Source organism: Phyllobates terribilis, unplaced genomic scaffold (genome assembly GCF_046119375.1).
Source record: "Phyllobates terribilis strain yellow unplaced genomic scaffold, ASM4611937v1 Scaffold_7__3_contigs__length_470593459, whole genome shotgun sequence".
NCBI classification, from domain to species: Eukaryota; Metazoa; Chordata; class Amphibia; order Anura; family Dendrobatidae; genus Phyllobates; species Phyllobates terribilis.
In genome coordinates, this window is record NW_027362767.1 from 178813824 (window position 1) to 178839417 (window position 25594).

At 48.5% G+C, this 25594-nt stretch overlaps 1 protein-coding gene across 1 annotated transcript; it reads left to right on the forward strand.

The window, feature by feature from the left end:
- The first annotated feature begins 20084 nt into the window (after positions 1 to 20084).
- On the forward strand, positions 20085 to 25112 carry MCL1 (MCL1 apoptosis regulator, BCL2 family member). The gene is made up of 3 exons (XM_073639548.1): positions 20085 to 20604; positions 23054 to 23301; positions 24080 to 25112. Exons 1-3 carry the CDS (start codon positions 20184 to 20186, stop codon positions 24194 to 24196), a joined length of 786 nt encoding a protein of 261 aa, XP_073495649.1. The 5' UTR covers positions 20085 to 20183; the 3' UTR covers positions 24197 to 25112.
- Positions 25113 to 25594: the final 482 nt, after the last annotated feature.

Below are 25594 nucleotides of genomic sequence, written 5' to 3' on the forward strand. Positions count from 1 at the left end.
ATCACTGTATATATGTATATTCACCAAGTAGATCTGGATGTACAATATAAAGACAGTAAATATGTCCTAGTGGTCCCATACAGTCCTTCCTAATACAGTGCCAACCATTGCGGTCCCATACAGTCCTCCTTAATACAGGGCCAACAATAGCGGTCCCATACAGTCCTCCCTAATTCAGGGCCAACAATAGCGGTCCCATACAGTTGTCTCTAATACAGTGCCAAACATAGTGGTCCCATACAGTGTCAACCACAATGAGCCTTAATAGTGTCAATTATGCTGTTCCCATACAGTACTATCCACAGTATGCCCCTAATACAGTGTTACGCATCTGTCCTGGATCCGTGCCTTACTCCCTCACCCCGGTCCGCTAGACTCTGTTGTGCTGCACATTGAGCTTTGCAGACGGCGCGGCGTGATCCCATGTGAGCATCAGCCTGGGCCTATATAAGGCTCATCAGCACACACTGTGTCTTGGTATTAGGACTTCAGTGTTGCTAGACTCTGGCTTGCTCTATACACCTTGACCTGCTCAGCTGCTGTCTGCAGTCTCCCGGACATCTCCTGGGGTCTCCTGGATATCTCCCTCCTGTCAGCGGTTTCCAAGATCCCACCTGCTTGCCTGTGGTCTCCTAGATGTCGCTGTCTGCCTGCAGTCTCAGTCATCCCTCCTGCCTGCAGTTTTCTGGACATCTTCCACCTGCCTGCGGTTTCCTATATCCTGCCTACCTGCTTTGGTCTCCTGTCCCTCGGCTATCCGTGTTCCACCTATCTGCTGCACCGATGCTCATGTGCCCACCCGGACATTGGGCTTGGAGGATCTACCTCAGCTGATGAGCTTAACATACAGTGCCAGTTATAGTGGTCCCATACAGTACCATTCACGGTGAACCCCTGATTCAGTGCCAGTCATAGTGGTCTCATTCAGTACTATCCACAGTGAGCTCTTGATAACTGTATCAGTCAGTCATAGTGGTCCTATACAATATTATCCACAGTCAGCCCCTGATACAGTGTGTTACGCACGCTGGTGGTGCACATGGTTTGAGGACCCAATGAGCAACGGGGCTGGGCTTACCTAGGAGGGGCTACAGGGAGCCGCCAGGTACCACTTCTAGGCAGTCCCTGGCACAGCAGCTGCTGACCCCAGGGGCCTGGTACACAGACACATAAAGGACTAGAGCTCCATTCAGATTAATAGGTTCTGAATCCTCTGTAGAACAGTTACTGACATGGAGACTCAGAAGCATGAAGGAAACAGTGAACACGCCGGGGACCACGCCGCATAGCCAGGGCAGAGGGTATTCCGGCATCCATGCATTGAGGGGGAAGGAGAACCATGCAGGGGCTCTGGCAAATAGCGTTACAGTACCCCCCTTATGCCCCCTCTTCTTCAAGCCCATGATGACTCTCTGCAGAAAACCTGGAAGCTGACACCTCTTCACAAACTCCAACGACTTCTCTTCAGGAACATGACTTTTCTCCACTAGAAGAAAAGTGACACCTCTCACCATCTTCACGACCAGGATGCTTCTCTCCTTTAACCCCTTTACCCTCGAGGGTGGTTTGCACGTTAATGACCAGGCCAATTTTTACAATTCTGACCACTGTCACTTTATGAGGTAATTACTCTGGAACGCTTCAACGGATCCCCCTGATTCTGAGATTGTTTTTTCATGACATATTGTACTTCATGATAGAGGTAAAATTTCCTCGATATCACTTGCATTTATTTGTGAAAAAAACGGAAATTTGGCGAAAATTTTGAAAATTTTGCAATTTTCAAAATTTGAATTTTTATGCCCTTAAATCAGAGAGATATGTCACACAAAAGAGTTAATAAATAACATTTCCCGCATGTCTACTTTACATCAGCACAATTTTGGAACCAACATTTTTTTTTATTGGGGAGCTATAAGGGTTAAAAGTTGACCAGCGATTTCTCATTTTTCCAACAAAATTTACAAAACCATTTTTTAGGGACCACATCACATTTGAAGTGACTTTGAGGGGCCTTTATGACAGAAAATACCCAAAAGTGACACCATTCTAAAAACTGCACCCCTCAAGGTGCTCAAAACCACATTCAAGAACTTTATTAACCCTTCAGGTGCTTCACAGGAATTTTTGGAATGTGGAAGAAAAAAATTAACATTTAACTTTTTTCACAAAAATGTTACTTTAGACACAATTTTTTTTTATTTTCACAGGGGTAACAGGAAAAAATGGACCCCAACATTTGTTGTGCAATTTCACCTGAGCGCGCAGATACCCCATACGTGGGGAAAAAACACTGTTAAGGCGCACGGAAGAGCTCGGAAGAGAAGGAGCGCCATTTGACTTTTTGAATGTAAAATTTGCTTGAATAATTAGCGGACGCCATGTCGCGTTTGGAGAGCCCCTGATGTGCCTAAACAGTAGAAACCCCCCACAAGTGACTCCATTTTGGAAACTAGACCCCTCAGGGAACTTATCTAGATGTGGGGTGAGCACCTTGAACCCCAAGGTGCTTCACAGAAGTTTAGAACATTGAGCCGTAAAAATAAAATTTTCACATTTTTCCCACAAAAATGTTTTTCAGCCCCCAATTTTGCATTTTCATAAGGGTAACAGGAGAAATTGCACCATGCAGTTTGTTGTGCAACTTCTCCTGAGCACGCCGATACCCCATAAATTGGGGAAAACCTCTGTTTGGCCGCACGGCAGAGTTCGGAAGGGAAGGAGCACCATTTGACTTTTGATTGTAAAATTTGCTTGAATACTTAGCGGACGCCATGTTGCGTTTGGAGAGCCCCTGATGTGCCTAAACAGTGGAAACCACCCACAAGTGACACCATTTTGGAAACTAGACCCTCAGGGAACTTATCTAGATGTGTGGTGAGCACCCTGAACCCCCAAGAGCTTTACAGAAGTTTATAACATGGAGCCGTGAAAATAAAAAAATCAAACTTTTTCCACAAAAATAATGTTTTAGCTCCAATTTTTTTTATTTTCACAAGGGTAAGAGGAGAAAATGGACCCCAAAAAACTGTTGTGCAATTTCTCTTGAGTACGCCAATACCCCATATGTGGGGAAAATACAGTGTTTGGACGCACGGCACAGTTCAGAAGGGAAGGAGCACTGTGTGACTTTTTGAACGCAAAATTGGCTGGAATTGAGAGCAGACTCCATGTTGCGTTTGGAGAGCCCCTGATGTGCCTAAATAGTGGAAACCCCACACAAGTGACCCCACTTTGGAAACTACACCCCTCAAGGATTTTATCAAGGGGTATAGTGAACATTTTGAGTCCAGAGGTACGACACAGAATTTTATAACATTAGGTCATCATATTGAATAAGTTGTCATTAGTGTTAAGTGCAAGTGCTCGCTACTTGAGTTTGCATCGGGTACACGGGTATGCACCATGTATCGCGGGTGCTCGAGTGACATGCTCGAGTCCCCGCCCGCATGTTTCATGGTTATTAGAAACCCAAAAAAATCATGCGGGAATCGCTTGTGCATGGCAGGCAATCCCTGCGAGGTTTTTTTGGCCACGAAGCAGGGTTTTTTTTATGCTGTTCCGCGTGTGGTAAAATTGATAAGGCAGCTTTATTCTTCGAGTCAGTACGTTTACAGCGGTACCATATTTATATCGTTTTTCTATGTTTTGGCGCTTTTACACAATAAAAGCTATTTTATAGAAAAAAATATTTTTTTGCATCGTTTTATTCTGAGAGCTATAACTTTTTTATTTTTCGGCTGATGGAGCTGTATGGCGGCTTGTTTTTTGCGGGACAAGATGACGTTTTCAGCGGTACCATTTTTATTTGTCTTTTTGATCGCGTGTTATTTCATTTTTTTTGGGCGGTATGATGATAAAGCATTGTTTTTTTGCTTCGTTTTTTTATTTTATTTTTTTAGTTTGTTCACTAAAGGGGTTAACTAGTGGGACAGTTTTATAGGTCAGGTTATTCCGGACGCGGCGATACCAAATATGTGTACTTTTATTGTTTTTTTTTCATAATAATATTTATTGATGGGTACATTATATTTTTATTTTTGGTGGATTTTTTTTTATATATATATACAGTACAGACCAAAAGTTTGGACACACCTTCTCATTTACAGATTTTTCTGTATTTTCATGACTATGAAAATTGTACATTCACACTGAAGGCATCAAAACTATGAATTACCACATGTGGAATTATATACTTAACAAAAAAGTGTGAAACAACTGAAAATATGTCTTATATTCTAGGTTCTTCAAAGTAGCCACCTTTTGCTTTGATGACTGCTTTGCACACTCTTGGCATTCTCTTGATGAGCTTCAAGAGGTAGTCACCGGAAATGGTCTTCCAACAATCTTGAAGGAGTTCCCAGAGATGCTTAGCACTTGTTGGCCCTTTTGCCTTCACACTGCGGTCCAGCTCACCCCAAACCATCTCGATTGGGTTCAGGTCTGGTGACTGTGGAGGCCAGGTCATCTGGCGTAGCACCCCATCACTCTCCGTCTTGGTCAAATAGCCCTTACACAGCCTGGAGGTGTGTTTGGGGTCATTGTCCTGTTGAAAAATAAGTAATGGTCCAACTAAACGCAAACCGGATGGAATAGGATGCCGCTGCAAGATGCTGTGGTAGCCATGCTGGTTCAGTATGCCTTCAATTTTGAATAAATCCCCAACAGTGTCAGCAGCAAAGCACCCCCACACCATTACACCTCCTCCTCCATGCTTCACGGTGGGAACCAGGCATGTAGAGTCCATCCATTCACCTTTTCTGCGTCGCACAAAGACACGGTGGTTGGAACCAAAGATCTCAAATTTGGACTCATCAGATCAAAGCACAGATTTCCACTGGTCTAATGTCCATTCCTTGTGTTCTTTAGCCCAAACAAGTCTCTTCTGCTTGTTGCTTGTCCTTAGCAGTGGTTTCCTAGCAGCTATTTTACCATGAAGGCCTGCTGCACAAAGTCTCCTCTTAACAGTTGTTGAAGAGATGTGTCTGCTGCTAGAACTCTGTGTGGCATTGACCTGGTCTATAATCTGAGCTGCTGTTAACCTGCGATTTCTGAGGCTGGTGACTCGGATAAACTTGTCCTCAGAAGCAGAGGTGACTCTTGGTCTTCCTCTTCTGGGGCGGGCCTCATGTGAGCCAGTTTCTTTGTAGCGCTTGATGGTTTTTGCCACTGCACTTGGGGACACTTTTAAAGTTTTCCCAATTTTTCACACTGACTGACCTTCATTTCTTAAAGTAATGATGGCCACTCGTTTTTCTTTACTTAGCTGCTTTTTTCTTGCCATAATACAAATTCTAACAGTATATTTAGTAGGACTATCAGCTGTGTATCCACCAGACTTCTACACAACACAACTGATGGTCCCAACCCCATTTATAAGGCAAGAAATCCCACTTATTAAACCTGACAGGGCACACCAGTGAAGTGAAAACCATTTCCGGTGACTACCTCTTGAAGCTCATCAAGAGAATGCCAAGAATGTGCAAAGCAGTCATCAATGCAAAAGGTGGCTACTTTGAAGAACCTAGAATATAAGACATATTTTCAGTTGTTTCACACTTTTTTGCTAAGTATATAATTCCACATGTGTTAATTCATAGTTTTGATGCCTTCAGTGTGAATGTACGATTTTCATAGTCATGAAAATACAGAAAAATCTTTAAATGAGAAGGTGTGTCCAAACTTTTGGTCTGTACTGTATATATTTTTACAATTTTCTTTTTTAATTTTTTAACACTTTTTGGACTTTTATTTTGTGTCCCACTCTGGGACTTTCACTTTTTTTACTCTGATCGCCTGTATAGCACATAAATGCAGCACCATCCCTGTGCTATACAGGTTGTCAGTGCTGCACAGGGAGAAGATTCTTTGGTCATGCACTGCGCATGACCAAAGAATCTTCCTGCTGTCTGGTGACCCGGATGTTGCCATGACGACATCGGGTCGTCATGACAACATCCAGGAAGCCGCTGCAGACAGCGCTGGTGGTCGGAAGAAGAGGTGAGTATTGCAATCACCTCCCCTTGCCTCCGCAATGCTGCGATCGACTTCGACTCATCGAAGACCTGTCAGAAGTCCACCCGGAAGGCCTGCAGGTCGAGGTGATAGGAGCCCCTTTTTTCCATAGGGGGTTGAGCCATGCTAGGGCATCTCCTGCTAGGTAGGAGATTGCGAATCCCACCTTGACCCAGTTAGAAGAAAACTGATGGCGCAAAACTTCATGTTGCTGTATGCAGTGCTCTAGGAACCCATGGCACTGCTTCGGATCCCCATAGTACCGAGGTAGATCAGATAGGATGGGTTCCACTCCAGAGGCATAAGTTTCAGGTTGAATAAGCACAGCCATAGGTACTGCAACTTGGGCTGGCGCAACTGACGTGAGGGCTTCCAATAGGGCATCTAGTGTCTGAGGATGAAACAAAATTTCTTCCTGGCATTCTCGCTGGTAAGGCAGCTGCCAACACAGCTCCGAGCGCAGAGAGGACTGGGGATCAGAGGGGCCCATGCTGGTGGCGCATGTGGTTTGTGACCCACTGTGCCACGAGGCCAGGCTTACCTAGATGGGGCGTAGCTAAGCGGCTACCAGGTATTCACTGGAGCTCTTGATGGTGAGGTTAAGCTTGCCTGCAGGTAGCCGCCAGATCCCTCTCCTAGGCAGTCCCCGATACTGCACCTGCTGACCCCAGGGGTTAGGTACGCAGACAGGGAAAGGACTACAGCTCCGTTCAGTCTAATAGGTTCTGTATCCTCTGCAGAATGGTTACTGATACTGACTCGGGCTTCGTTCACACTACTAGGTTCAGGATCCATTGCAAAATGATTACTGACACAGAGCCTCAGAAGCAGGAAGGGAGCAGGCAACACACCGGGGACCATGGCACACGGCCGGGGCGGTGAGTATGGCGGCGTTCCTGCATCGAGGGGGAAGGAGAACCATGCAGGGGCGCCGGCAAATAGTGTTACACAGTGCCAGTCATAGTGGGCCAATACAGTACCATCCACAGTGAGCCCGATACAGTACCAGTCATCGTGGTCCTATACAATGCTATTCACAGTGAGCCCGATACAGTGCCAGTCATAGTGGTCCTATACAATGCTATTCACAGTGAGCCTGATACAGTGCCAGTCATAGTGGTCCTATACAATGCTATTCACAGTGAGCCCGATACAGTGCCAGTCATAGTGGTCCTATACAATGCTATTCACAGTGAGCCTGATACAGTGCCAGTCATAGTGGTCCTATACAATGCTCTTCACAGTGAGCCCAATACAGTGCCAGTCATCGTGGTTTCATTAAGTACCACTATGTTATGTGCAATATGCCCTCTACATTGCCACCTACCTGTACCATGTCATTCATAGACTGCGCCCCAGACCCTGTGATCCATACTGTGCTACCGTACAGTGCCAGCAACACTGCCCCTGCAGAGCAAGCTACAGCATGCCAGCAAGAGGGAGCCATAATGCCCCCTAGTACCAGCCACAATGGGCCACTCACAGCTGGTCATGGCCCCTCAGATTTCAGTTCATACTAGAAGGACTTTACCATTGATAGTCTATTGTTATGTCTGATGGGTGGGGGTCTGATGCCCTGTACCCACCCCAATGAGCACAACGTGGGCCATGGTGCCCCCGCACATCAGCTCCTCCATACTGCCCTCAGTACATCGTCTTCTGTCTAAATTCTTTGTTTTCAGATTTTTCGTTCTTCCTCTAAAATAGATCTGAAATGAGGAAAGTCCACATTTCTGAGGCTCAATGAGGCAGTTTTGGTGAAGTTTCCCCACCTACAGATACTTAGTAGGAACGTAGACATGTAAAGGACGACTCATGTGACACCACGAAGTGGAATCACCACCGACCAACTCACAAATGACGCCGAGCGTGGGAGTCCGACTTCTGGGGCCGAATACCACAGCTTCCAGTATCAGTGACATATGCATTGTCCTTAAAGTCAACGTTCAATTCGGGTGGTGACAGCGGCGTCCTGGAAAGTTCAGAGGGTGGGACCTAAAAGTTCTGATTTTCGGCCTAAACTTTTATTAGGTATGTGAACAGACATGGCACAGTGAGACCAAGAAAACTTCATGAAGTGTTAGGAAAGGGTCTACATTCCCCAAAATCAGAGTCAGTGTTAATGCCCTCTTCATAAATGGATATTTTTGGATAGTGATTGTAATAACAGGAACTTTTGTATTTTATTGCTTATCAACATTTTCAGCCGTTCTTGAGATAACACTTTTCTGTTATTTAGAGCTTGTTGCCTAGGAGACCGACCACCGCTGCTCTCTAGCTTGTAAGCACTGTACTGAAGCTGGCCGGGATTAGGAGGTAACAATTTGCTACATCAATCCTGTCCAGCTTTAAAACAGTGCTTACAATCTCAATAGGAAAGAGCTTGCAAGCACTACACGTTCTGCTGTCTAGCAGCGGTGGTCGGTCTCCGAGACAACGAGCTGTAAACAAAAGAACAAAAAAAATCTCAATGGCTGAAAATTTTAATCAGCAATAAGTTGCTTGTATGTACAAGTCCTGTCTGCCAGCTCCCACTCATGAAGATGGGAATAGAGCCTTTAAGCCTAACAGTCAGGGCTGCCCCCTGTGGGGGTACTTCATCCTCATTTGTGTCCAAGTACAGCCATGTTAGTAAACCGGTGAGCAGAATGTCCTCTCCGAGGCTCGTGGTGCCCATCTATAAGGCATAGGCAGCGATGAAGACTTTGGTGGCCCGTCAGTCAATGCCGGAGTGTGAGCTGTCCGAGGAGAAGAGTGAGCGAAGACGCAGAAGAGGACGAGAGACGGGACACCGAAGGAGCAGAGTAAGATCAGGCAGAGTGGCAGCAGCGAGACAGATGAATCCCTCATTTTTGAACCCAAACGTTTTGTATGCGCTGGCATTTTGACCACAATAAGGCAGATTTGCTTAGAAAAGAATGAATTTCCCGTCCAAATTTGAGCAAAGTGCCAAATTCTAAATTCAAATCTTGTTCTTGTGACCAGAGATGTGACAAACCAAGCTCTGCTGCTTCTAATACCTCACTGGGTAACATCAGCGTGACTTCCATCATGTGCACATACACACATGTAGAGGCCTGGCGGATGGTCGATGTGACAAACCAAGCTCTGCTGCTTCTAATACCTCACTGGGTAACATCAGCTTGACTTCCATCATGTGCACATACACACATGTAGAGGCCTGGCGGATGGTCGATGTGACAAACCAAGCTCTGCTGCTTCTAATACCTCACTGGGTAACATCAGTGTGACTTCCATCATGTGCACATACACACATGTAGAGGCCTGGCGGATGGTCGATGTGACAAACCAAGCTCTGCTGCTTCTAATACCTCACTGGGTAACATCAGTGTGACTTCCATCATGTGCACATACACACATGTAGAGGCCTGGCGGATGGACGATGTGACAAACCAAGCTCTGCTGCTTCTAATACCTCACTGGGTAACATCAGTGTGACTTCCATCATGTGCACATACACACATGTAGAGGCCTGGCGGATGGACGATGTGACAAACCAAGCTCTGCTGCTTCTAATACCTCACTGGGTAACATCAGTGTGACTTCCATCATGTCCACATACACACAAGTAGAGGCCTGGCGGATGGACGATGTGACAAACCAAGCTCTGCTGCTTCTAATACCTCACTGGGTAACATCAGTGTGACTTCCATCATGTGCACATACACACATGTAGAGGCCTGGCGGATAGACGATGTGACAAACCAAGCTCTGCTGCTTCTAATACCTCACTGGGTAACATCAGTGTGACTTCCATCATGTGCACATACACACATGTAGAGGCCTGGCGGATGGACGATGTGACAAACCAAGCTCTGCTGCTTCTAATACCTCACTGGGTAACATCAGTGTGACTTCCATCATGTCCACATACACACATGTAGAGGCCAGGCGGATGGACGATGTGACAAACCAAGCTCTGCTGCTTCTAATACCTCACGGGGTAACATCAGCGTGACTTCCATCATGTGCACATACACACATGTAGAGGCCTGGCGGATGGTCGATGTGACAAACCAAGCTCTGCTGCTTCTAATACCTCACTGGGTAACATCAGCGTGACTTCCATCATGTGCACATACACACATGTAGAGGCCTGGCGGATGGTCGATGTGACAAACCAAGCTCTGCTGCTTCTAATACCTCACTGGGTAACATCAGCTTGACTTCCATCATGTGCACATACACACATGTAGAGGCCTGGCGGATGGTCGATGTGACAAACCAAGCTCTGCTGTTTCTAATACCTCACTGGGTAACATCAGCGTGACTTCCATCATGTGCACATACACACATGTAGAGGCCTGGCGGATGGTCGATGTGACAAACCAAGCTCTGCTGCTTCTAATACCTCACTGGGTAACATCAGTGTGACTTCCATCATGTGCACATACACACATGTAGAGGCCTGGTGGATGGACAATGTGACAAACCAAGCTCTGCTGCTTCTAATACCTCACTGGGTAACATCAGTGTGACTTCCATCATGTCCACATACACACATGTAGAGGCCTGGCGGATGGACGATGTGACAAACCAAGCTCTGCTGCTTCTAATACCTCACTGGGTAACATCAGCGTGACTTCCATCATGTGCACATACACACATGTAGAGGCCTGGCGGATGGACGATGTGACAAACCAAGCTCTGCTGCTTCTAATACCTCACTGGGTAACATCAGTGTGACTTCCATCATGTGCACATACACACATGTAGAGGCCTGGCGGATGGTCGATGTGACAAACCAAGCTCTGCTGCTTCTAATACCTCACTGGGTAACATCAGTGTGACTTCCATCATGTGCACATACACACATGTAGAGGCCTGGCGGATGGACGATGTGACAAACCAAGCTCTGCTGCTTCTAATACCTCACTGGGTAACATCAGCGTGACTTCCATCATGTGCACATACACACATGTAGAGGCTTGGCGGATGGACGATGTGACAAACCAAGCTCTGCTGCTTCTAATACCTCACTGGGTAACATCAGCGTGACTTCCATCATGTGCACATACACACATGTAGAGGCCTGGCGGATGGTCGATGTGACAAACCAAGCTCTGCTGCTTCTAATACCTCACTGGGTAACATCAGCTTGACTTCCATCATGTGCACATACACACATGTAGAGGCCTGGCGGATGGTCGATGTGACAAACCAAGCTCTGCTGCTTCTAATACCTCACTGGGTAACATCAGCGTGACTTCCATCATGTGCACATACACACATGTAGAGGCCTGGCGGATGGTCGATGTGACAAACCAAGCTCTGCTGCTTCTAATACCTCACTGGGTAACATCAGCGTGACTTCCATCATGTGCACATACACACATGTAGAGGCCTGGCGGATGGTCGATGTGACAAACCAAGCTCTGCTGCTTCTAATACCTCACTGGGTAACATCAGCTTGACTTCCATCATGTGCACATACACACATGTAGAGGCCTGGCGGATGGTCGATGTGACAAACCAAGCTCTGCTGTTTCTAATACCTCACTGGGTAACATCAGCGTGACTTCCATCATGTGCACATACACACATGTAGAGGCCTGGCGGATGGTCGATGTGACAAACCAAGCTCTGCTGCTTCTAATACCTCACTGGGTAACATCAGTGTGACTTCCATCATGTGCACATACACACATGTAGAGGCCTGGTGGATGGACAATGTGACAAACCAAGCTCTGCTGCTTCTAATACCTCACTGGGTAACATCAGTGTGACTTCCATCATGTCCACATACACACATGTAGAGGCCTGGCGGATGGACGATGTGACAAACCAAGCTCTGCTGCTTCTAATACCTCACTGGGTAACATCAGTGTGACTTCCATCATGTGCACATACACACATGTAGAGGCCTGGCGGATGGACGATGTGACAAACCAAGCTCTGCTGCTTCTAATACCTCACTGGGTAACATCAGTGTGACTTCCATCATGTGCACATACACACATGTAGAGGCCTGGCGGATGGACGATGTGACAAACCAAGCTCTGCTGCTTCTAATACCTCACTGGGTAACATCAGTGTGACTTCCATCATGTCCACATACACACATGTAGAGGCCTGGCGGATGGACGATGTGACAAACCAAGCTCTGCTGCTTCTAATACCTCACTGGGTAACATCAGCGTGACTTCCATCATGTGAACATACACACATGTAGAGGCCTGGCGGATGGTCGATGTGACAAACCAAGCTCTGCTGCTTCTAATACCTCACTGGGTAACATCAGCGTGACTTCCATCATGTGCACATACACACATGTAGAGGCCTGGCGGATGGTCGATGTGACAAACTAAGCTCTGCTGCTTCTAATACCTCAATGGGTAACATCAGCTTGACTTCCATCATGTGCACATACACACATGTAGAGGCCTGGCGGATGGTCGATGTGACAAACCAAGCTCTGCTGCTTCTAATACCTCACTGGGTAACATCAGCGTGACTTCCATCATGTGCACATACACACATGTAGAGGCCTGGCGGATGGACGATGTGACAAACCAAGCTCTGCTGCTTCTAATACCTCACTGGGTAACATCAGTGTGACTTCCATCATGTGCACATACACACATGTAGAGGCCTGGCGGATGGTCGATGTGACAAACCAAGCTCTGCTGCTTCTAATACCTCACTGGGTAACATCAGTGTGACTTCCATCATGTGCACATACACACATGTAGAGGCCTGGCGGATGGACGATGTGACAAACCAAGCTCTGCTGCTTCTAATACCTCACTGGGTAACATCAGTGTGACTTCCATCATGTGCACATACACACATGTAGAGGCCTGGCGGATGGACGATGTGACAAACCAAGCTCTGCTGCTTCTAATACCTCACTGGGTAACATCAGCGTGACTTCCATCATGTGCACATACACACATGTAGAGGCCTGGCGGATGGTCGATGTGACAAACCAAGCTCTGCTGCTTCTAATACCTCACTGGGTAACATCAGCGTGACTTCCATCATGTGCACATACACACATGTAGAGGCCTGGCGGATGGTCGATGTGACAAACCAAGCTCTGCTGCTTCTAATACCTCACTGGGTAACATCAGCTTGACTTCCATCATGTGCACATACACACATGAAGAGGCCTGGCGGATGGTCGATGTGACAAACCAAGCTCTGCTGCTTCTAATACCTCACTGGGTAACATCAGCGTGACTTCCATCATGTGCACATACACACATGTAGAGGCCTGGCGGATGGTCGATGTGACAAACTAAGCTCTGCTGCTTCTAATACCTCAATGGGTAACATCAGCTTGACTTCCATCATGTGCACATACACACATGTAGAGGCCTGGCGGATGGTCGATGTGACAAACCAAGCTCTGCTGCTTCTAATACCTCACTGGGTAACATCAGCGTGACTTCCATCATGTGCACATACACACATGTAGAGGCCTGGCGGATGGACGATGTGACAAACCAAGCTCTGCTGCTTCTAATACCTCACTGGGTAACATCAGTGTGACTTCCATCATGTGCACATACACACATGTAGAGGCCTGGCGGATGGTCGATGTGACAAACCAAGCTCTGCTGCTTCTAATACCTCACTGGGTAACATCAGTGTGACTTCCATCATGTGCACATACACACATGTAGAGGCCTGGCGGATGGACGATGTGACAAACCAAGCTCTGCTGCTTCTAATACCTCACTGGGTAACATCAGTGTGACTTCCATCATGTGCACATACACACATGTAGAGGCCTGGCGGATGGACGATGTGACAAACCAAGCTCTGCTGCTTCTAATACCTCACTGGGTAACATCAGCGTGACTTCCATCATGTGCACATACACACATGTAGAGGCCTGGCGGATGGTCGATGTGACAAACCAAGCTCTGCTGCTTCTAATACCTCACTGGGTAACATCAGCTTGACTTCCATCATGTGCACATACACACATGAAGAGGCCTGGCGGATGGTCGATGTGACAAACCAAGCTCTGCTGCTTCTAATACCTCACTGGGTAACATCAGCGTGACTTCCATCATGTGCACATACACACAAGTAGAGGCCTGGCGGATGGACGATGTGACAAACCAAGCTCTGCTGCTTCTAATACCTCACTGGGTAACATCAGTGTGACTTCCATCATGTGCACATACACACATGTAGAGGCCTGGCGGATGGTCGATGTGACAAACCAAGCTCTGCTGCTTCTAATACCTCACTGGGTAACATCAGCGTGACTTCCATCATGTGCACATACACACATGTAGAGGCCTGGCGGATGGTCGATGTGACAAACCAAGCTCTGCTGCTTCTAATACCTCACTGGGTAACATCAGTGTGACTTCCATCATGTGCACATACACACATGTAGAGGCCTGGCGGATGAACGATGTGACAAACCAAGCTCTGCTGCTTCTAATACCTCACTGGGTAACATCAGTGTGACTTCCATCATGTGCACATACACACATGTAGAGGCCTGGCGGATGGTCGATGTGACAAACCAAGCTCTGCTGCTTCTAATACCTCACTGGGTAACATCAGTGTGACTTCCATCATGTGCACATACACACATGTAGAGGCCTGGCGGATGGACGATGTGACAAACCAAGCTCTGCTGCTTCTAATACCTCACTGGGTAACATCAGTGTGACTTCCATCATGTGCACATACACACATGTAGAGGCCTGGCGGATGGACGATGTGACAAACCAAGCTCTGCTGCTTCTAATACCTCACTGGGTAACATCAGTGTGACTTCCATCATGTGCACATACACACAGATACAGTTGAAACCAGAAGTTTCCATCCACTATATATAAAGACACATCTGCAGGTTTTACTCAATATCTGACATGAAATCAGAATAAACCTTTCCCATTTTAGGACAATTAGGATTACCATAAGGTTTAATATTTGTCAAATGCCAGAATAATGAGAGGAGAGAATGGTTTAAGGCATTTTTATTACTTAGTGCAAAGTCAAAAGTTTCCACACATTTCATTAGCATTTGGTCCCATTGGCCTTAACCTGAATGACTTGGGTCACACGTTTGGGATCTCCTTCCACAAGCTTCTCACAATAGTTGGTGGGAATTTGGGCCGATTCCTCCTGACAGAACTGGTGTAACTGATCCAGGTTTGTAGGTCGTCTTGCTCGGCGCTCGCAGCCTTTTCAGCTTTGCCCATAAATTTTCAATAGGATTGAGATCAGGGCTTTGTGATGGCCGCTCCAAAACATGGACTTTGTTATCCTTCAGTCACTTTGTGACCATTTTGGCAGTATGCTTCCGGTCATTGTCCATTTGGAAGACCCATTTCCACCCAAGCTTTAACTTCCTGGCTGATGTCTTGAGATGTTGCTTCAGTATTGCCACATAATCTTCTTTTCTCATGATGCCATCTATTTTGTGAAGTGCACCAGTCCCTCCTGCAGCAAAAGAACCCCACAGCATGATGCTGCCACCCCCGTGTTTCACAGTTGGGATGGTGTTTTTAGGGTTCCAAGCTTCCCCCTTTTTCCTCCCAAAGTAACGATGGTCATTATGCCCAAAAAGTAAAATTTTAGTTTCATCAGACCACAGGACATGTCTCCAAAAATTAAGCTCTTTGTTCCTGTGTGCATTTACAAACATTAATCTGGCTTTTTTGTTTCTTTTTGAGTTTTGGCTTCTTCCTGGCAGAGTGGCCTTTCAGCCCATGTTGATACAGTACTCTTTTCACTGTGGTTATTGACACAATCTTACCAGCTTCCGCCATCATCTTCACAAGGTCTTTTGCTTTTGTCCTTGGGTTGATATGCACATGTCGGACCAAAGCACGCTCATCTCTGGGACACAGAACCCGTCTCCTTCCTGAGCGGTATGATGGATGGACATTCCCATCTTGTTTGTACTTGCGTATAATTGTTTGTACAGATGAACGAGGCGCCTTCAGGTATGTTGAAATTGTGCCCAAGGATGAGCCAGACTTGTGCAAGTCCACAATTCTCTTCCTGATATCTTGGCTGATTTCTTTAGACTTTCCCATGATGCTACACAAAGAAGCAGTGTGTTTCACGTGTGCATTAAAATACATCCACAGGTGTGTCTTTAATTAACTCCTATTAAAATCTGTGTCTTTTTATATAGTGTATGTAAACTTCTGGTTTCAACTGTATGAAGAGGCCTGGCGGATGCACGATTTGACACGGGCCGCATGGATGTGGGGTGACTTCATGGTGGATCAGTTTATAATGTGTTAAAATGTTTTGGCCAAAAAGCAATGATAAAAAATGTGCTAGAAAAACCCTGAATGTATAAAGAGAGCAGAGCCGTCTGGTGCAGGGGCTCATTGTGACACCAAGAGAGATTTGGGCTGTTCGGCTGTGTACACACTGAAGTTTTTGAGGAGTTTTTTTGAGCTGAAACCTCTCCAAATCTCAAATCTCCTCAAACAGTTTGATTTTCCACTCAGTTCCTGCTGTGAAAACTCAGCAGTAAGACTGTGTGTGCACGCGGCCTAACGTGCGCCATCTGCTCTCCAGCAGCTTTTATCCAGACTCCTCCTAGGACAATGAATAATCTCCAATAGGAATGTAGGGGAACATGTGCCCAGAGTTTTTAGCACCCGACTGTGACGTGCCGGCCCATCGCACGCCGGCCCCCTGTGACATGCTGGCCCATCGCACACCGGCCCCCTGTGACGTGCCGGCCCATCGCACGCCGGCCCCATGACTGTGACGTGCTGGCCCATCGCACGCCGGCCTCCTGACTGTGACGTGCCGGCCCATCGCACGCAGGCCCCCTGACTGTGACGTGCTGGCCCATCGCACGCAGGCCCCCTGACTGTGACGTGCTGGCCCATCGCACGCCGGCCCCCTGACTGTGACGTGCTGGCCCATCGCACGCCGGCCCCCTGACTGTGATGTGCTGGCCCATCGCACGCCGGCCCCCTGACTGTGACGTGCTGGCCCATCGCACGCCGGCCCCCTGACTGTGACGTGCTGGCCCATCGCACGCCGGCCCCCTGACTGTGACGTGCTGGCCCATCGCACGCCGGCCCCCTGACTGTGACGTGCTGGCCCATCGCACGCCGGCCCCCTGACTGTGACGTGCTGGCCCATCGCACGCCGGCCCCCTGACTGTGACGTGCTGGCCCATCGCACGCCGGCCCCCTGACTGTGACGTGCTGGCCCATCGCACGCCGGCCCCCTGACTGTGACATGCTGGCCCATCGCACGCCGGCCCCCTGATTGTGACGTGCAGGCCCATCGCACGCCGGCCCCCTGACTGTGACATGCTGGCCCATCGCAAGCCGGCCCACTGACTGTGACGTGCTGGCCCATCGCACGCCGGCCTCATGACTGTGACGTGCCGGCCCATCGCACACCGGCCCTCTGACTGCTGTGGGCTTGTAGGCTGAGTCACCATCTTTCCCAGGAGATGATGGTTGATTTAATCAGCCATCATCTGCCTCTAAACAGCAGCAGGTGGAGCGGAGCGGTGTGCACAGCTGTCAATCTATTAAATGTCGTTGTGAATCTCTGAGAAGGACATGTAACACGAGTCAGCGGGGGAGCCATTCATCCTGCCCATTAGCTTGTGAGGCTGGGAGGCCATGACAGCTAGGGCCCCCGGAGACCCTCCATGCCAGTCATTAGGACGCCCCTGTGACTCCAGCCTGCGGCTGGCAGGCGCAGGAGATTGTATACACACAGCAGGGTGCAGCGCTATGCACAGCACGGGCGATGGGACGAGCAGCCTCAGGTCTCCGCAGGGGCTGTACACACAGGAAAACAGCTACAGAGGGAAAAATAAAAACCTACAAGAGTTAAAATCACCCCCTAGTGCCCCATTAAAAGCAAAATCACATATTGGTATCGCCGCGTTCAGAATCGCCCGATCTATCAATATATATAAAGAATTAATCCGATCGGTAAACTATGTAACGAGAAAAAAATCAAAACGCCAGAAGTACGGTTTTTTGGTCGCCACAACATTGCAATAAAATGCAATAACGAGCGATCAAAAGATTGTATCTACCCCAAAATGGTATCAATATAAACGTCAGCCGGGCAAGCAAAGAATAAACGACGCTATGGGTCACTGAGCGCAGACCACACTCAGCGGACCGCAGACACTGAGCGTGGACCACTGAGCGCGGATCAGCGAACCAGTGAGCGCAGACCCCAGACCACTGAGCGCGGATCAGCGAACCACTGAGCACAGACCCCAGACCACTGAGCACAGACCCCAGAGCCTGGATCAGTGGACCACTGAGCGCAGACCCCAGACCACTGAGCACAGACCCCAGAGTGTGGATCAGCGGACCACTGAGCGCAGACCCCAGACCACTGAGCGCGGATCAGCGAACCACTGAGCGCAGACCCCAGAACACTGAGCACAGACCCCAGAGCCTGGATCAGCGGACCACTGAGCGCAGACCCCAGACCACTGAGCACAGACCCCAGAGTGTGGATCAGCGGATCACTGAGCACAGACCCCAGAGCGTGGATCAGCGGACCACTGAGAGCGGACCCCAGAGCCTGGATCAGCGGACCACTGAGCGCGGACCCCAGAGCCTGGATCAGCGGACCACTGAGCGCGGACCCCAGAGCCTGGATCAGCGGACCACTGAGAGCGGACCCCAGAGCCTGGATCAGCGGACCACTGAGAGCGGACCCCAGAGCCTGGATCAGCGGACCACTGAGAGCGGACCCCAGAGCCTGGAACAGCGGACCACTGAGAGCGGACCCCAGAGCCTGGATCAGCGGACCACTGAGAGCGGCCCCAGAGCCTGGATCAGCGGACCACTGAGAGCGGACCCCAGAGCCTGGATCAGCGGACCACTGAGCGCGGACCCCAGAGCCTGGACCAGCGGACCACTGAGCGCGGACCCTAGAGCCTGGACCAGCGGACCACTGAGCGCGGACCCCAGAGCCTGGATCAGAGAACCACTGAGCGCGGACCCCAGAGCCTGGATCAGCGGACCACTGAGCGCGGACCCCAGACCACTGACCCCAGAGCCTGGATCAGCGGACCACTGAGCGCAGACCCCAGACCACTGAGCACAGACCCCAGAGTGTGGATCAGCGGATCACTGAGCACAGACCCCAGAGCGTGGATCAGCGGACCACTGAGCGCGGACCCCAGAGCCTGGATCAGCGGACTACTGAGCGCGGACCCCAGAGCCTGGATCAGAGAACCACTGAGCGACCCCAGAGCCTGGATCAGCGGACCACTGAGCGCGGACCCCAGAGCCTGGACCAGCGGACCACTGAGCGCGGACCCCAGAGCCTGGATCAGCGAACCACTGAGCGCGGACCCCAGAGCCTGGATCAGCGGACCACTGAGCGCGGACCCCAGAGCCTGGATCAGCGGACCACTGAGCGCGGACCCCAGAGCCTGGATCAGTGGACCACTGAGCGCGGACCCCAGAGCCTGGATCAGTGGACCACTGAGCGCGGACCCCAGAGCCTGGATCAGAGGACCACTGAGTGAAGACCTCAGAGCCTGGATCAGAGGACCACTGAGCGCAGACCCCAGAGCCTGGATCAGAGGACCACTGAGCGCAGACCCCAGAGCCTGGATCAGAGGACCACTGAGCGCAGACCCCAGAGCCTGGATCAGCGGACCACTGAGCGCAGACCCCAGAGCCTGGATCAGCGGACCACTGAGCGCAGACCCCAGAGCCTGGATCAGCGGACCACTGAGCGCAGACCCCAGAGCCTGGATCAGAGGACCACTGAGCGCAGACCCCAGAGCCTGGATCAGCGGACCACTGAGCGCAGACCCCAGAGCCTGGATCAGCGGACCACTGAGCGCAGACCCCAGAGCCTGGATCAGCGGACCACTGAGCGCAGACCCCAGAGTACAGACCCCACAGCGCATCCCTGCCGGGGGATGGGCGGCTCATAGAAGGCCACATCTATAGGGGATGAGCCGGTCACAGCCGTCAGGAGCAGAAGACCACCAGGCAGCAATCACCACTTATACCGGAATACCCCTTCTCAGCAGCTTTTTCCACATTTGGTGATTCCGGGGCGTGGCCGTCATTGACGTCATCTCCAGGGGCGGGGTTTCCGCTCTTTTCCGACCCCCTGGCCCTGGTGGAGGTTCATTCCGAGCAGGCGTCGGTAGTAGAAGGTTCTCGGTGCGACGTAACGGCAGACTCCATTGTAAGATGATGAACCATGCCATGATTCGGAAGCCGGCCGCCGGCATCATGCCGTACCTGTACACCGCCGGCGGGGGCAGTCTGCTGGGCAAGGACGGCGCCGTGCTCCCGGAGCTGGAGAAGGGCAGCTGGGAGCGGCATGGCGGCTACAACACGGACGGCTCCTTACCGTCCTCACAGTCCGAGCTGGACGAGGACGACGACATGGACCTACAGTCAGACTCCCGGGGCTCCACGTCCCCCCCGCTCAGCCCGACCTCCGACTGCCCCCGCGACCCCCTGTACGTGGACACGCGCGCTCTGCTGCACAGCTACTACCGGGAGTGGGCCGGGGGCATGAAGACGGACGGCGGCAGCCCCAAAGCGCTGCCCACCCTGAGGAGGCTGGGGGCGGAGATCAACGACAAGCACCGGCTGGTCTTCCAGGGTGAGACCCGCGTCCGCCATGTTGTCTAACGACACTTTATTATACGCTGCTTTGCATATGGCTGCTCTTTGTGCACGGAGTGTTCAGCTTCCCCCTCTGGTTTTGCACTTGGTTTGCTCCGTACAACTGTGCTCTATGGCTGACGGTTTACTACAATACTTTAAAAAGGAGGCTGCGAACTGTACATTTTTAGAATTGTGTAGCACTCCCCTCTTTTGGTGCATTTGGTATGCTCCTTAGAATTATTTTCCTATGGCCGAAGGTCTAATCCAAATTTGAAAATGGGGGTGGTGCACAGAGTTTGAATGGCTTAGATTTGTTAAAGCTCCTCTTGTGCTGTAGTTGGAATGCGCCTACAACTATGCTTCATGGCTGGAGGTCTCTTCTAAATGTGAAGATTGTGGAATGGTTTTGCATGGCTTACAGTAACACTCCTTTTCTGCTGCATTTGGTATGCTCCTTCAATTATGCTTTCACTGGAGGGTTAATCCATTTTTCTTTTAAATGGGGGGGGGGAGGTGTACGGAGTTAAAATGGCTTAAATTTCAAACCCTCCTGCTGTACTTGGTATGCTCCCACAATTGTGTTGGAGGGCTATTCCAAATGTGTAAAATGGGGGTGGACACGGTGTAACTGGCTTCTAATTGTTTTTTTTTTTTCTGTTGCATTTGCTATGCTCTCACAATGTGATGCTTTATGGCTGGAAGTCTAATCCTAATATTGAGTCGTCAGTGTAAATACTGTTAATAGGGTTGAAGGTGTGGATGATACAGCAGTGTATATGTGGTGCTCTGCACGTATGACGGCTCCTCCTCTGTCTTGGTTGTAGAGTAAGTAAAGAGTTAAGCCAATACCCCAGTCTCTTGAATCCTGTAGCTTTATTGGCTTCATATTTTTGAATGACAACAGCTTTATTGGTTCTGTGCTGATTTGCCATCCTTACATTTTGTAGCTTTATTGACATTTTGAATCCTTTTTTTTTTTTTTTTTTTTTTTTCACTGTTTGGATTTTAGTAGCTTTATTCATATGAACGATTTGAGTTTAAAAAAAAAAAAAAAAAAACTTTATTTGTGGTGGTTGCTATCAGTTTTGGTGCTGTGCAGTCTGTCACTTGCATCCGGTGGGCGCAGGGCTGTATCACAGCTGGAATGTGGCCGTGGTTCCTGTCTGACTGGGGTTTTCCAGTGTTGGCCTGTGACGTTTCGCCCTTTTGCCCCGTGTTCCGCCCCAGGCCCTGGAGAGCAGGCGGCCGTTCACCCCATGGGCCCGGCAGTAACCTCCTGCTCTGCAAGCTGCATCCTGTGAGCTCTTGTATAACTCATGAGCGGCTGCTGTGAATAATGGATGATCCCATCCCCCGCTCCACATTCCTATTGATTTCTGGTATTTTTCCAGATCTGACTGGAGCGCACCCCAGAGGGCTCGCTGTAACCGCACTGTCCCTCGTCACAGAAAATAACAATGCCAGTAGATGGAAGTGAGAACTGCCTGGTGAATCGCTTTATAACAACTTGGCATGCATGTCTATTTACAAAAATCAGTGCCCCCCCCCCTTGTTCACAGGCTGCATCTGGTATTACAACTTGGCCAAGGGTGAGTCTGGATGCCGCTTATGAAGAAAGTGATGCTGTTTATATTTTGTTTTTTTGTATTGGTTTATTTTATATATAATCAAGTGCATATATATATATATATATATATATATATATATATATATTTCCATTTCCATTGTGCAACCCCATTTAATAATTTAAAGGGTCAGGTTGGTGCTTGGGATTTGCTCAGATACTGTACCTTTCTGCATTTCCAATGCTAGTAGCCATTATTGGGACTTGGTATGCCTAGCTCTCTTCTTTTTTTCATAGGTTATAGATATATTGCTTTTTATTTCTCTCAACTTGGAAAAAGCAGGAACCTGACAATTCTTAGTTTGTGTAAAGCTGCCAGTCCTCGACTACTTTACTTTTATGCCCAAAAATGACTTTACATCGCTTGCAGAAAAATCCCCGGCTTTTTGGACACTTTTTTTTCCTCATTCCTACAGCTCTGTAGTTCACTCTTCCGTACTTGTGCGTAGACCGTGAAAACGAAAACGCCCAGGGCTGCAGTCACAACTGACCAGAGCTGGAATCCCTAAGTAAGACTGTACCTTGCTGGCAAACTGTGTGCGGGGCTAGATGGTTATATTTTGCCCTCCTTTAGTGAAGTGTTCAAGTTGTCTTGTGATGCTGAGATCTGATCTTTGTGGCACTGATGAAGGGGTCTTGACATGGTCTCTTATATGGGGGTCTGTAATGGTCCAGTTCATAGTGCAGACCAGGTGGTCATCTCTGCTTGGTGACATGATGCTGGAGTGTCTTCTACTGGTGGTTTTGTTTTCTGTGGGTCTACACCAAAACCTGTGAAATCCTGCTTTTAGTTCTCACCTGGCATCTCTCTCCCCTCCAGGCATGTTGCATCAGCTGTCCATACAGCATCCTGACGACATCCAGAAACTTTCCGAAGTTCCATCCATGGTCTTCAGTGATGGAATAACGAACTGGGGCCGTATTGTTACCCTGATAAGCTTTGGGGCCTTTGTTGCTAAACATCTGAAAAGTATACACCTGGAAAACTGCATTGGCACACTGGCTGACAACTTCACAGAGTATCTCATGTCCCAAAAAAGAGCGTGGATAATGGAGCACAATGGCTGGGTGAGTGTTCGCCGTGCGGTCGTCTGCAGAGCTCTCTCCTGTGTATTTGGGACCATTGGTGACAAATGTACAATTGATGGACCAAGGACTTAACATGGGCTTTTAAAGGCTTCCAAAAAGTTTTTCTGGAAGTGACCCATCAGTGGTTAAAATGAAAGGCCTATAATCTGAAGTGTCCATTGCTTTTCCTTTTGGAGATGCCCTGCTATGGGATTGTAGGGTCTTCCCTATTAAGGTTTAGTGTAACTCAACCTGGCTTGCATGGTTTCCCTCCAGTTTTAAGCCACTGCTCTTAACTCGTAGTCCAAGGGGCAGGGCTTTCATGGATTATGAACAGACTTAAGATATGATATACTTAAGGAGAAAAGCCCCCTTCAAATGAGATCTACGTTGTTCGGGCTCACCTCTAAAGCTGGATATTACTTTACGTAGCTAGTAGATTTGGTGGGAATCTCTTCACGGGACTGTATCAGCCACGGTCCTAGCACTTCTTACCTGCCTGACATCTGCGGCTCTTTAGATTAGTCGGTGTACCATTGCACCAGTCAGCTAATCAAAAAGGCCATCAGACAAGAGGCTGTTCCCATTCAGAGGCCACAAATGGCTGATGTGGCCCAAGGACAAGGTTTCATGAATGGATTCCCATCAACCCTAAATATGGCAAGGATAAAGCATTGCTTAAAGCCAACCAAAAGGGACTCAACCCTTACTCGCCCAATAGTTTTTAATGGCCCTTCTGGTCTTCAAGTCTTTAATAACCTTTCCTTTATTTTTCCAGGACGGTTGTGTTGAGTTCTTCCATGTTGAGGACTATGAAGGTGGTCTAAGAACAGTGTTGATGGCCTTTGCTGGTGTAGCCGGTCTTGGAGCAAGTTTGGCATACATGATCCGGTGAAAGTCTGTCTCTTTTGATTTTAAGAACTCCTCTAGGTGATTTTTTTACATAAAATTACCAACTTTTTTTTCCCCTGACTCGGCTTTGTAGTTAGGACGGAAACCAGGCCCTCCGCAAAGTTCAACATCAGCCACAGAGGGCCTGGAGGCTTGGGCTCGCCCATGCTACGCGGAAGATAAGGTGTATCTATTATTTTTTTTATTTTTTTTTTTTTTTTTGATAAAAAAAAAATGTAAATTGTTTAAATCTTTATTTTCCTATGAATAAATTAATATATTTTCACAAAATGTGTGAAAATTGTGTTAAGTATACTTCTGGTGCTCCACTGTAAAAAGTACCAAACTGGCACCAGTAAGTTTCAAGACCCAGTTGCTATTTCTTTCATATTCTGCCCCTTCATCCCAAGGGAAAAAACTGTAAATATTTTTTGTTGTAAATGTTGTACAAATGTAGAACGATGTACAATAACCTTAACTCTTGTACAAAATAATAAAAAAGCACAAAAACACAGATCTTAACCGGCCATTTAATGGCCAATACCTGGGAAGGGAAGAGCCCTTGGGTGTTGGGCGTAAAGCACTTAGAGTTCTTCTCTGACTTGCGTTCTCCCTCCCCTATTGTTTTATAATATTTCCTACAAAAGTATGGAAACTTCCTACTTCAGCCTCTCAAAATAAAAGAAACCCCCCCCTTTAAGTTACTTCCATCCCTACAAATCTCAAATTTATTTTCTGAACTTAAATATCTAAAATTTAAAGAATGACCTTTTTTTGGGTTACATTAACCCTTGTTGTTTTGGGTCAGTTGGCATGCACCTGTTGTGACATCGCTGTAGAATGTTCCGCCATATTTTCCACCGCGCACGGTGCTACCACTTGTTTACACAAAGGAATAAAAGACTATTTTCAGTATTTTCCTTCAGTCTTTGTTTCCCTTTATTGGTGTGTGGACTTCATTTGTACGCGAGGATGTGATGACTTTAAAACCTGACTCTCATAGTTGGGAGTATGCGCTTGTGAGGTGGCTGCCTGTACTCTGCGGAGGGTAGTTGGGAGTGTGCTCTTGTGAGGTGGCTGCCTGTACTCTGCAGAGGGTAGTTGGGAGTGTGCTCTTGTGAGGTGGCTGCCTGTACTCTGCGGAGGGTAGTTGGGAGTGTGCTCTTGTGAGGCGGCTGCCTGTACTCTGCGGAGGGTAGTTGGGAGTGTGCTCTTGTGAGGTGGCTGCCTGTACTCTGCGGAGGGTAGTTGGGAGTGTGCTCTTGTGAGGCGGCTGCCTGTACTCTGCGGAGGGTAGTTGGGAGTGTGCGCTTGTGAGGCTTCTGCCTGTACTCTGCGGAGGGTAGTTGGGAGTGTGCGCTTGTGAGGTGGCTGCCTGTACTCTGCGGAGGGTAGTTGGGAG